Below are 13638 nucleotides of genomic sequence, written 5' to 3'. Positions count from 1 at the left end.
TTTGCCTTTTAAAATCAAACAGCTGCTGGTACAGCAGACCCTGACAGTCGGACAGAAGCCGTCAATGCTGCTCTCTATGATTCAGTGCTCTGAGCAGCAATGAGGCCCGGAATGTAACAGTAGATCAGTAATTCATGGCCAGTAACAGCCGCCATTGGCTGGCAGTGACGCAATGGCTTGCATAACGCCATGTCAAGTAACCAAGCCTGGCAGGCGCGCTGCCATGCAGATCACTTACAGAGCCTTTTGTTAGCGTCTGTCATTTTGAGGAGAAGGCTTCTTGCTGAGCCTCTGATGTCTGTGTGTGTGTGAGTGTGTGTGTGTGTGTGTGTATGTGTGTGTGTGTGTGTAAGAAAAGAGATTGTCTAGTGCTGGATCAGAAAGGCTACCTGATAGTAACTTAGTGTACCATGAAAGAACAGGGACGACCTGTCTTAAGACAACAGTCCTTCCACTTGGTTGGAGAGCTGTCAGAGGAGGTATTAAAGCAAATCCCCATATAAAACTCAACATGCACCTTAATTTGAGATCAGAGACAGAATCACATGCTATAGGCCTAATTTAAAAGCCAGAATCACGCTTTCCACCAGGCACTGTATCTCTGATCATTTAATCCTTGTTATGTCTTCCAGAGTGACTCCATGGCTTTGCTGCCGGCCTGGAAACAGTTTTAGTATTTCAGGGGAAAAAAAAAGGTCTCTCATTATTGTAAGGTCTTTGAAAGAAGCAGCTCAATAAATGTCAGGATCGAGACAATTTAAGTTGGTTCTTGTTCCAGTGTTCTCAGTGCATTTCTTAATCAAACTGACGTTGCACTCAAAAACAAACATATCAGTTTCCCTGTTGCTTTTAGAGTACGGCATTAGTGAGAAAATCCTCAGGTCATGTGTGTAAAGGTGTCTTTCTACATTTGTTTTCTCTCACTGCTGCTGCTGCTGTTGTTGTTGGTTTCCCATATTAGCTTAGCTCTTATTAGCCAGGTTAGCACATGGTGCCTCAAGCCCATTAAGCCTGAAGTGATGTAAGTCTGAGGAAACTGCGTGCGTGCTGTGCTGCTGTCCATACTGATCTGTAAACTAATGGCACTACCTCGCATGGTGCTTACACTGACGTATCCAGGGACTGTTTGTATGATTTCTATGACGCTCTTTGTCCTGCATTTTTATATTAGATTATGTATTAGATAAGATGAAGTAACATCAGAATGATATTTTTCTTATCCCTCTTTCTCCCTCTTTTTTTTTCTTTTAGCACTGCCAGTAACTCAAACAAGAGCACACCTGCCTGCTCACCAGTCCTACGTAAACGCTCGCGCTCTCCCACGCCGCAGACCCAGGAGGGTGAGAACATGGTGGAGAAGGGTTCAGACCACTCCTCTGACAAGTCCCCCTCCACGCCTGAGCAGGTTGTCCAGAGAACATACTCCCTGCAGTCAGCACGAAGCGGGGGAAAGAACTCAAAGGTGAGTGACCAGGAGATGCTCCTTCTTACCTGTTACCTGTGTACCTGTTTGATTGAAATTAAGGTTAGCCTCACAGTTTGAAGAGTGGTGTAGTTTTTCCGGAGTTTAAAACATATTTAGTATCCACCTCTCAGTATTTTGAGCTCAAAAACCTCATAGAGTTCTCAGCTCTGTCAAGAACGCTTAACAGTGTGTCCTCTCAACTGAAAAGAGTTGGCGCTGTGAAGAGAGCTTCCCGGTAGAGAACATCCTCAAAGCATTTTGTGGTGTACAAAGCTGCTCTAACATTTTCACAGAATGGCTGTCCTGAGAGGCCTCACTGTGAGACACTAGGTGTCAACATGGACGAAGGATAGACTGATTAGGACAAGACTTAAAACACTTGTTTGATACTGTGAGTTATTTCTGACTGAAAACGAAACAGACATTTCAACTGATTATAATTGTCACCTCCACTTAGATGCAAATAGTGTAAGAAGGCATCAGAATGAGGGCTCATACGGGCTTATACGTCACATAAATGTTTATTTCAAGTACGAATTTGACATGTTCAAAGAAATCAGTAAGAGAAAAGTGAAATGAGGTTGGCAGCTGAGTCTTTTTCTGTGACATTTTTGGGGAATTTTGTTCCTCTCATACTGTGGCATCAGCCCGCCATATTACATTATACATTGTCAGGGTGAAGTCTTCCTGACTCTGATAGCTGAGACGATGCATAAACTCTTGAATGCAGCCATTCATTAACTGTGACTGCATAAGTAGATCAGAGTCATCCGAGCTTTATGGATTTTTTTTTCCTCCCTGTGTAGTGACGTATGTGGTATGATTGGTTATTGACGTGTACATACTGATATGTAACTAGTGAGCTGTAACTATCACTCCCCCCCTTCAAGAGAGTTTGCACCCTCCTCTCCATTCCAGCCTTTCATTTTTTTACATCTCATTTACTCCCCAGTCTTTAAACTCTTTTATTTCCCTTGCTAAAACTGCAAATGAATGATCGAAAGTGCTGATGAGTATTGAGATGCTGCCGTTCAACATTAACTTCAGACCTGTAATTAACTAGTAAAAGCCTCCTTTACCCTTTCACAGAGCTGCTGTTTGTCCCACATGTTGGAATCAAGCAGAGATAATGTATCACACTGACAACAACATACTTTTTCACTTGCTGTTGAGATTTGCTGGAATTAGAGGTCAAAACGAGTGATATTCGTGCACATTATGAACAAGATTTTCTCTAGACACTGTGCAGAGACAGATCATGAGCCAGTGGTTAACTGTTAATCCAGGGAGGATATTTCCAACATTGTATCATTGGCATTTTTTCTTCTGGTTCTAAGTTTGTTTATGGAAATTAATTCAGCCAAAAAAATGTGATGAGAATGGTGCGGGGTTGTAGCTTAAAGGATAAGTTAACATGTTTTCAAGTCGGTCTTCCAAACAATTCTCAGGTTCTCATAAGAACATTGAAACATGTTTTACTTGCTGTAACTTTTCCTGCTTGTCATTGATAGACCCCTTCTTAACGTGATTCCAGTTTAAGTGAACTGAGGTTTTACTGTGTTGTTTTCTGGTTACTGAATAGAAACAGTATTGATTGTTGCTTGTTCCTATATATATACATATATATTATGAAGGTGTGAGGGATGCCACAAACAGCTTTTGGTCTTAACTCTTGATGTAAAAGTGTAGGAAAACAACTGAAAGATCAGCCTTGCATCTGCGGATATCCCAGGGCCTTAATGAAGAGACCATAAAAATGGCAGAAAACTTATTTAAGTAGTTCCATCTGCATCATCTCCCTTCACAACTGAATTTGAAGTTGGTTATTTTGCAGAAGGAGCATGTGGCTCTAATGTTTTGTACGCTCAGCACTCATTTGAGCTCCCAAAATGTTAGAAATAAGTCATAACACTCCCTCCATCTTTTACCTTCTCATTCTGTCTTCATCTGTCTCTCCTGTTTTAACGCACTTGTTGTTTTCGACTCTTTGTTTGAATCATTTCTTTTTGTCTCCACAACACAGTGTGCACGCCTTCTCTCTTTGCTGCTGCTGCTACATGCCATGTGATAATGTGTGCCCTCTGATAATGACTGTTCAGTTCTTCTGTTGGTACTTTCAGCTGTTTCTTCTTGCAGTTGATTTGTTTTTCGTTTCATTTTTTCTATCTGATTTTTCTTTGTTCTTCTCCTGATTGCATGCTAGTCTCACAAGCGACTTTCCAAAGTAAGCATTACTCTTTTTTCTGTTCTTCAAATATTCCTGTGCCCAGCCCCCCCCCCCCCCCCCCCCCCCGCCCCCCACCACACCCCACCTCTTGTCTTGTGAGCTGCTCTGTGGAAATGTCGAAACCTTGTTTGCAATGCTTCACCCTGAACCCAGCTTGTTCCTGTGCACACTGCAACCGTTACAAGCCCCATCTGCACCCGCAATCATAGCAGATGGACATTTCTTGCAACTGACAAGCCCACCAAACCAAAACCTCACTCACTTCCTTTCCTGTACCTCTGCTGTCCTTTCCTTTCCTGTCTGGTGATATGCAATGTAGTAATTCCTGATTACATTACTGTTTCTCGCTGTTCAAATGTAGAGAAATAAAAGAAACAGTGAAAAAAACTAATGCATTCACATGTAATGGAGAAGCAGACCCTACAGATTACATATTTTGTCAAAGATTTTAGGAATGAAAATGAAAGTTTCTGATTCAGATTCCTAAATAAACAACAGTGCAAGTAATTGTCAAATTTCCTTTCTTTTTTCCACTTCCTTTCTCCTACTTTGGCCTGTGTCCTGTGTCTCTTTACAAACTTATCCTGTTGTTAAATTTTGGTAATGAGAGCTTTGTATCTGTCGTGCTGTGTGACTGCCTGGCTGCAGAGGGATAAGCTTGTAAAAAACCCTGCCAGGATCCCGGTCCAAAGCTCTACATCATTATTTGAGCTGCCTCTCTGTTGCCACATGAGAGAATCCCTCCTGCTCTTTTTTTTTTCTCGCACCACAATCCCAGAGTCCCCCTCCCCATTTTGAAAATGTACTGCAGACTGGTGTCACGTTTTAGTGCATCGCTCATACTCATCTATCTAATTTGCTACTTGTCAGACTTCATCCCACTTTTTTCTTTTTTGTCAATTTTAAATTTATTGCTGAGCATATAGGGAGTCCATATATAGGGTCTCATTTGTGTCAAACTTTTACAGACACAGACAGAAGTAGGACAGACAGTGAAATACATGGAGAGTGTAAATGGGAGTTTGGGTGTGAGGAGCAGCCTCATGATGCTCCATTTGCGGCTATCCAGTAGCACAATCTTCACGCACATACACACACATATCCCAATTGATTACAACACTCATCATTTCTGCGCCACAGTCACCCCCCCCCCCCCCCCCCCCCCCCCCCCCCCGGCCTCCACACCGCTAAACTCCCATCCACCCCTGTTGAACGCCCCCTCACCCACCCCTGAGAGCCTCTGTGGTCACATGACCTCAGATGGCGTGAGGTCGTCCCAGCAACGTGAGCTTGATCACCCTAGCCCTAATGCAATCCAAATAAAAGAGTGCATTCAGCAAAAACAGGGGCACTGTGCCTCTCTGCAAGCAGAAACGGCCATATGATGAAAACACAGGCAATGATACAACCATAATCTGTCAGGATTCTCATGTAGCATACGAGTTAGATGGAGAGTCAGATTCAGTAGCACAGTTAACATTTCCAGTGTCAGGTCTCAGAAAATATTAATATCCTTGGTCCCTCAGCTTCTTCTCTCTCATTTTCTATTTCTTTGTGTTCATGTTGCTCACTGCTTTGGTTAACGTTTTGTTTTCTCTTTAATTTTCTTTCAGTATGACAGACTAAACCTGATTAAAGTAAGCATTTCTTCTTGTTTTCATTTGACCCATTGACAATCCCCGCTGGCCCCCATTAAATCCCTCCCTGGCTCTCCACTTCCTCTGTAGCTGTGCGACTGTAGGATCCCCTTTGATAGTTTCCGTCCCTTGTGTCCTTTCCAATGCTTTCCACCCCCTAAATTAATGTGAAAGGACAGTGATTGTAAATTGTGTAAAACTGTTTATTTTGAAATGTCTTAATTGTTTAAGATTCTTATTATTTAAAGCCGGTTGTAATCCAGCATCCAGAGCAGATTTCTTTTTCTAATCTGAAAACGGACGCCACCCTTGTATTTGTTTGCAGTGACAGGGGTAGGTCAGTGGGGTTTAAAACCATCACTTGCACAGTTTACTTTCTGTGGGTGGTTTCCAGCTGTTCTGTTGATTAACTTTGTAATAAGGAGACAGTCTGTTAGACACCATGACTGCTATTTGGGATTTAATGGCAGATGTTCAAAACAAAGATGTTACTCAAAATTTGGTCCTTATAATTCTTTTTGAAGCTATAATAATATAGTTATAATATAGTTATAGAGTTATACAAACAGACCCTAACCACTCTATCAATCACAGAGGAGTCCCACGCAAAACGGTTTTTAACTTTTGGGTAGTGTCTCTCTATCTCTCTCATTTTCTCTCTCTGTCACTCTCTCTCATCTAAACAATCACAATAGTCTCTCTCCACATGCAGTCACATAAAGTCAAACACAATGGCACACACACATACACACACACCTTATCCAGACAGTGGCCTCAGAGTAATTCCTCTCTCATGTCTCTGTCACCTTCAAATCAGATTAGCCCACATTAGCCCTGCTATCGTCACAGCCAGGCCTCAGGCCTGCTACTGCAGCTCACTGCTCGCTAACAACGCACACTTTAGATAACCACCAAACCCTGTCAGGCACAGGGAAAACCAAGATGACACCAAGTACACATAAAAAAATAATTAAACGTATTTCAGGTTTTTGAAAGGAGAAATTTACAATGAACAATGAACTGTGATGCAGATTATGAGGCCATTGAAGCTGACTTAGATTTAAAATCTGAGTCACAGTTTGACTCAGGCTAGAGTCACAGACTAGATGTGCATAGAGTCACTACAATCAGCTGAGCAAAAATCCAGTATAACAGTGGTCTTGCAAGGAATAGTCCATCTATAATTCATCATAAAAAGGTCTCTAAAATAGGAAAAATATGATTTTGTTGCCAGTCAATTTTTGTATTATTTATTTTATTTATTTATTTTGGTTTTATTTATTTATTTTTGCATTAACTTAAAATCTGGTGCTTTTATTTACTGTGACACTGTTGTAATCAGACACTGGATATCACATTTTTATCCCTCTATTCCCCCTCTTCTCCCTCTGAACACCTTCCTCCTTCTTCCACCCTCTGAATGATCACCTGCATGTTTCCCCTGTGGGACCTTTGCTCTTAGACAGTTAGAGCAGAAAGTCTGTTTATGTGGCTGGAAAACGTTGTAATGTCATAGCAATGATATAGCTATATCTCTGCTGCCCTCTGCTGTTGTAAGACTGTAACAGAATCAGTTGGCTGTGTGTGAAGAGAATATAAAATGATCAATGACAGGAAGTCACCACTGAAATATTTCATGAATATAAACACCCATTATAATTCATTTAAAGTGACGCATTAAATATTATCTGCACATATCTGCACAGCAAAAATTGCTAAGAAGTTGAAATGATTTCACTTTTTATCAACTCATTAAGAAATTTCTTAAATCAGATGATGTATATTTTTAAAAACTCTCATTTCTATAAAATTCTTGGAATAATTTCACATCACTTGTTTGATGGCACAACTTTCAGATTAATAATAGGCGACTGAATGATTTCTTCAGACAGAGAGATGGACATGTTGTTTATGTACGTTAAATAAATAAAAGCATAATTTTAACAGTACATGTAATGTGCTGATACTGTAAATGGCAGGTTTGAAGTGAAATAACTTTCAGTTCCACCAATACAGCAACCAATTTTTTCAGCAGAGTCCTATTTTTTTATTAATCATTAAATGTCTAATTTAAAGGACTTTGTGTAAATATCGGATTTGTTTTAGTGCCAACGTGAGTGAACTGAAAGAGAATTTCACCCTCAGACACACGTCTCTGGCATTTAAATAGTGTTGATAACTTCCTGTGATTTCTGGCAGGAAGGATTGTGAGGTACAGTTTGACCTTCACGCCTGCTGGTACTTGTTATGATCAGGTTGATCATGTTTCACACCCTCAGTAAGTCTGTATGAGCCCACAAGCCTTCTGCAGTGTTTACTAGCTTCACAAAGTTTAATTTATCCTCTCTCTCTCACTCTCTCTCTCTCTCTCTCTCTCTCTCTCTTTCTCTTTCTCTTTCTCTCTCCACAGAAGAGCCAAAGCTGGTACAACGTAAGTCATACCTTGTCTTTATTTACATTATTGACATTTGCGGTTTTGTGGTTGTGTATGTGTGTTTGTGTGCGTTCACATCATGTGGGTGACTCCTGGAAGTTCCCCGGAGTTGTTTTAGCGATGAGCGCTGGTTACACGATGAAAGGTCGTTGTCCTCGACCCTGTTTACTGGAGCACCAAATCACTAATGTGGGTTACTGGTCCTCCAGGCAGGGATTAGCATGGGCTTAAAAGAGCAACAGGTGGACCTTTCTGATGCAGGGAATCAAGAGAATGAAAGACTACAGTAGGATTTTTAAACACTAGGTAAGATACTTCCTAAACTGACCAAATTTAAATCTTCATGGTACACACTGCAGACTTGGCATTGCCAGAGAGTTGCAGTTTTGTTGTGCACCACATGATGGAGCACTATCACTGTTTCTGACTCCACCGTAATTCTCAGATGGAGTCACTCACTGAACAATAATTTTTTTAACCAACAATTACACTGGAAAAGTGCTTGTTGTGTTAACTAAGCCCGTAAAGTGTCAAACCCTAGTTTCTCCATAAGTGTGTTTATTAGACTTTTTTTCCTATTTTATGTTTTTCTTTCTTTTTTTTTTATTATTCCCTGTGTGTACATTCTTCCCTTTTCTCCCTAGCATGAAAGACAACACATCCTAAGAGTAAGCATGACTTGTATTCTTGTGCAACCCTGAATATCTTTCTGTCTCTCTCTTGCTCTCCTGTCTCTCAGTTCTCGGAGCAGTGGGATGATAACATCCCTCCTGCCTGCCTGTTTCTCATTCCATCGACTACACTCAGTGTTGTTACCACCAAATAGCAAAACCACACTTTGGAGGAAGTGATTTTGACGTTTAGTTTGAATTACAGAATGATTCCTGTCTAATTCTCTCATATTCTCTCAATTCTCTCCATCACAAGAACTTATGTTAATGGAGAGACTGTGTTTTAGTTGCGGTCAAATGCCTGTCACCACACAAACTTCTAAATTTGGTACGCAACAGGTGGTAACAAGCACACTGAGTTTCTCACTGTACTAAACAAATCAACAAACCATCACAAGGGCCTCTGGACGAGCCTTGAATGCCTTTGAACAACAGGGGAATGGAGCATGGTGCTTTAGGTCTCAGCATGCTTCGCTCCAGTCCAAGTCTGCTTCCCACGTCCCAACCAAAATGGACACTGGGGGACTTAGGCTTTAGGGTTTGGGTATGACAGTCAGAAGAAAATAGCAGGGACCGCCATGCAGATTATGAAAATGGAAATATGCTACAAAGTTAAAAAGAGGCTTGGTTCAATAAGTCCAGACAGCTTCTTAAATACTTCTCTAATATTTCACTCCTCTGTAATAAACCACTCACATTTTCTCTACTGACTCACTGTCTAGAAAGGAGCACCATACATAACACTGTCAGTGTCTAACAGATGTTAATGTCATGTTTAGATAACATACAGCTGGCTGCCAGCACAGTATACGTCAAGTGTACAAGAACTCAGGACCATCGGCCCTTGTCGTCAAATATATTGTTAACTTATATTTCACACTACTGAGTCCCAAAATCTGATTTTCTCAAAGAATAAAGCTGATGATGTTCTATTTTTTGCCAACAGTTAGTCTCAGTAAAAGACCATGAATTGATCCTGCTAACACATATAAACATCAGTGAGCCACACAGTTACACTGGGTGTTATGCTCCCTCATTTCCATGAACACACACACACACTGCAGTTAATTCTGACTCAGTCCCACACTCCTGCCGGAAATATTCACTACTGTAGCATAGCATGTGTATTAATCCTCAACTGAAAATAGTCCCCAACAAATGTACTTACATCAGTGTGAGTAACGTGTTTAGCTGTTCGGGAAATCGTACAATACTGGGAAATGGCCTAACATGTTATTGATTTTGGTCTTTTCATGGTATTTTTTGACAAACAAAAATATAGAGTACCATCAGCTTCATCCATTAAAACAGGTTTTTTAAAAATCTGCTGACTGCTTCAGAGTATTCCACCTGCTTCCACTGCAGCTTTCTGAAATCAAGTGTGCTACTGTGTGGAGTTGGCAGTTTGAATAAGTGACTTTACCATCACAATAGACTCATGATGGTGAATGCACTTTTTGAATTTACTTCTACTCAGTCTTAAAGGAAAACTGTGTGGGAGGGGGTTATAAAATGTTTATCTCAGTACTAGTGCCAGGTTCCTGATATCTTGCACACTCATCCTTACTCATACAATAAACACAACAGCACTATCAATAAGTGAAATAGTTTCAGTCGATACTTTGACTTCAGTTGGCTTTCACTGTGCATGTAGTTCACACCTATGACACACCTGCATGTAGGAGATTGTGTGCTTGGTGGTCTGTATGTGTGCACCTCTACATGGCGATGATGACCTCCCATGGCACTGAAGCCACAGTGATTAAAAATGCAGCCGTCCTAATGTGAGTTCTGAGCCTATTGGAGATCTGCACAGAGGCCATTTTTCCTCAGCGGCCCTCTGAACGCGTGTGTTTATTCACTTTGTTTGTGTATACAATTTTTGTCGCAGTGCTTCCATGGCAACTAACCCACAAACCCCGGGAAGATAGCAGCACTGGAGGAAAACACTAACAATCAGTGCATGGATAAGTGAGATTAGGACTTAAAACAGTGAAAGAATTGTGTTTCTTTAGATCTACGTATATTAATGGATGGCCCACATATCTTGACTTCCCATCAAATTAAAAACAGCCATAGTAAAAGGATGGGATTATTGTTCACAAGATGGACACACACCTCCAGCCCTCACCCTGTTTAACACACTAAAACCCCACCCTAGTTTATAGTACCAGTCTCTGCCATCCCCTACTGTTTGTCCAGCAAGTTAATAGTTAACCAAATCCATAAACTGAGTGTATCCACCTCATCACCATTCTTATACTGTCACCTGAGCACTGGGCGCTGCATCAGTCATAATGGCCTCTTTCTTCGCTCCATTTATAACAGAACATGAATTGAATGAGCAGGAAATAAAGGATTAATCTGAACGTAGACAGCACAAGTAATTTCGAGGAATGATTTGTTCTGGTGGCAATTTTTAGCAGATGAACCCTCATTCCACTGGAATTTCATCCTCATGATGTAAAGGCCTTTCTCAGTGTGGGTGAAAGCCTTTAGAGCCGTGCGTGAATGATCGCTACTGTTTTCCAAGAGGACTGCTACTGAAGATTATTTTCCAAGACTCATCTGCTTTTTCCTGCCTCTGATTTCCAGCGTACAAATTGTGGGCTACATGTTTGCTTCACCCAGCAGGAGTCAATGAAATGCAAGCTGTAGTTACACTAGTGTTTTTTCTTTTGTTTGTTTTGTTTTTTGTTTTTTGAGGTTTTTTTTTTTATTGCTGTTGGGACCTCCCCCGCTCATGCCCACCTTCTTGGCTCTTGAAATATTTTTAGTTAAGAATAGTGGGAGGTCATGAACAACAATTGTCTGTTAAGCACTGCTAAAAAAAGGAGCTGCAAGCTCTGCATCTTTCTTGCCTGCTAAGAAGAGTAACAGAGGTGATCGAGTATCAGGAGCACATGAATGACCTCAATACTAAGACAGGGAGAAAGACGCCATCATGCTTTCAATACCCTTAAATCAACATGTTAGATTCCAGAAGCTTTTTAATGCATTAGAAAAATGATCAAATGACACAGACAAGCAGAGGAATATTTACAGTGAGTCTGTCCAGCTTCTTCATCCTGAGATGTGAGCACTGGCCTTTGACCCAGTGCAGACCCTGTCAAGACTGATGGTGTTTTGCAGGCAAAGGTAACTGGAGGTTATGCTCACATCTGTTCTCTGTAACTCAATCACTCGGTCAGACAGTAAGACAACACAAACTCAACAAATACTTCAACGGACTCAAAACATTCATTTCTCTCTTTTTATTCTGCCTTGTTTCCTTTCTTCTTCGCTACGTCTTTGTTTGTATTAGTCCTCCTTTCCACAAAGTAAACTTGCTTCATTCTTTGCAGCTCGTAAACAGGGTAATTACAAGGCACTCAGACCTGGACAGCACCACACACACACAGACTCAGCTCACACTTACTAGGAGGAGTAAGCAGAAAAAAAGGAAAAAGCTACTGGCATGATAATAAAGGACTTGTTGGCCGGGGTTACTAGAGGGCAACGGCCGTAACTCCTCTCCCTGTGTGTGTGAAAGGAAGACAGAGAGAGAGAGAGAGAGGCAGAGAACGACAGAGCGAGACAAGGATCATGTGGCTGGAGTGTGCCGTGTCCACAGCTCAAAGCTGAAAGGGAGCAGCACCCAAAACAGGGGGCGGATACTGCAGCGTCCAAACCACTGGACTCACCAGCTCTGTCTACTCTTATTTTCCAAACCTACTGTAACTGACAAGTCCACCAACTTCAGAGGAGTCCACTGGGCCAGGTTTTGGAAAATTTGCTTCCACCCAGGCGCCAAAAAGGATCTGGCGCAATGAATATGGAGTTGGATGAGGACTGTACGATGTCAGACTGGGAGGCCGTGTTGGAGCTGGATGAGGCGTTGGCAGGGTGGTTTCTGAGGGGTCCAGCTAGAGGGGAGTGGGGTTGGGAGTGGGGCTGGGCTGCCTCGGACCTTCAGGACCCCGAGTGGGACACTGAGGACATCCCTGCTGTAAGTTGTCCTCCAGCTGTAAGCTCAAAACAAAGAGACAAAAGGAGGAGAGTGAACAAAACCATGTGGGGAAGTTAGAAAACACTGTGGTGCGGAACAGCGAAAAGGCTTTGTAGAGAGCTTTGTCTTTACTGTACGCTGCTGTAAGCATAGTTCGGTGGTAATTCTCCGCCACTAAAGAAAACAACTGGTTTGGTTATGAGTCATAGCTATTTGAATTCTCCCAGAGCTCATAGAGGCCTGTTGTTTGGAGCGATCATCACATTACTGTGTGAGTGACTTGATGTGTAAACAGTGTAGGTGTGTTTGGCTCTTTCTGGGCATGGATGATGGTTTTGAAAAAAAAAAAAAAAAAGCATTGCGATGGTTGTGTGCGGTCAGTGCAGCTAGTTCCCATTCCGGGTCATAGCAAGGGCTTTCAGAGTTGTCACTCACATGATTTTCAGAGCAGTTTTTCTCATCACCACACTTTTCTCAAAAGGACGAGTAGAAGCAGCAATAGATGCCCAAACAGAATTTCAACTTTTGACTACTTGTTTTACAGATGGAGCACTTGTACGGATTTTTAATGTAAACAAGGTGTTCGTTTCCCACCAGCCCCGATCCAAGGGAAAACATTTTTCCTTTTGCCTCGGTATACCTCTTGTTACTCTATTGGCAGCTATTGTTTCCTGAAAGCTGTTCTGTGGAAGGAAAGCATCTGGCACAGACAGTGAGAGCCCTCACTTCTCCAGATTTTACACATCTCAGGCTCACTCTGCAAATAATGAAGTCTGCTGAAGCCTAGCAAAAGAGAAAATGTGATCATCAAAGAATTTGTTTGACCAGGTTAATCAAACTGCTGTGTACGGTTTACTTGAGATTTCATCAGATGTCCTGTCCTCTGTCACTAAACAAAAGCCTCATTGTCAGAAACATGCTGCTCTGTAATGCAAATCTGAGAGTGTGACTCCTATTACAAATGCTCAAAGTCACAGAAGCATGTGTACTGAATGATCTGCATTGGGCTGACGTTTGGAATCACGCTTTAAATCGCTCTGCTTTTAAGTATCATTAATGACTACAGATAACTCAAGCCACATACCTCTGCTTTGCCATTCACTATTTTTCCATTTCCAGTGCTTGTCAAAATTCCCCACAGAATGAAAGTCGTGGTATGATTAGACTAAACCAGACACCTTCATCAAACCTGTGGGTGATTTTAACAAGGTTATCT

At 41.6% G+C, this 13638-nt stretch overlaps 1 protein-coding gene across 9 annotated transcripts in view; it reads left to right on the top strand.

The window, feature by feature from the left end:
- Nucleotides 1-13638, top strand: part of LOC121187013 (protein Aster-B-like) — a 73901-nt gene that overhangs the window by 51515 nt on the left and 8748 nt on the right. For 6 of the 9 annotated variants that reach the window (XM_041046009.1, XM_041046007.1, XM_041046008.1 and 3 more), the window contains 3 exons: nucleotides 1252-1462; nucleotides 7740-7760; nucleotides 8408-8431. In XM_041046009.1, the coding sequence (XP_040901943.1) occupies nucleotides 1252-1462; nucleotides 7740-7760; nucleotides 8408-8431 (256 nt within the window). Of the gene's footprint in view, nucleotides 1-1251; nucleotides 1463-7739; nucleotides 7761-8407; nucleotides 8432-10289; nucleotides 12423-13638 lie in introns of those variants that run through there. The other 3 variants (XM_041046011.1, XM_041046010.1, XM_041046013.1) reach the window with 2 other exon arrangements.

This window comes from Toxotes jaculatrix, chromosome 9 (assembly GCF_017976425.1).
Source record: "Toxotes jaculatrix isolate fToxJac2 chromosome 9, fToxJac2.pri, whole genome shotgun sequence".
Classification (NCBI taxonomy): domain Eukaryota; kingdom Metazoa; phylum Chordata; class Actinopteri; family Toxotidae; genus Toxotes; species Toxotes jaculatrix.
The sequence above is the reverse complement of the archived record's forward strand: the minus strand, read 5'-3'. Positions and strand labels throughout refer to the sequence as shown.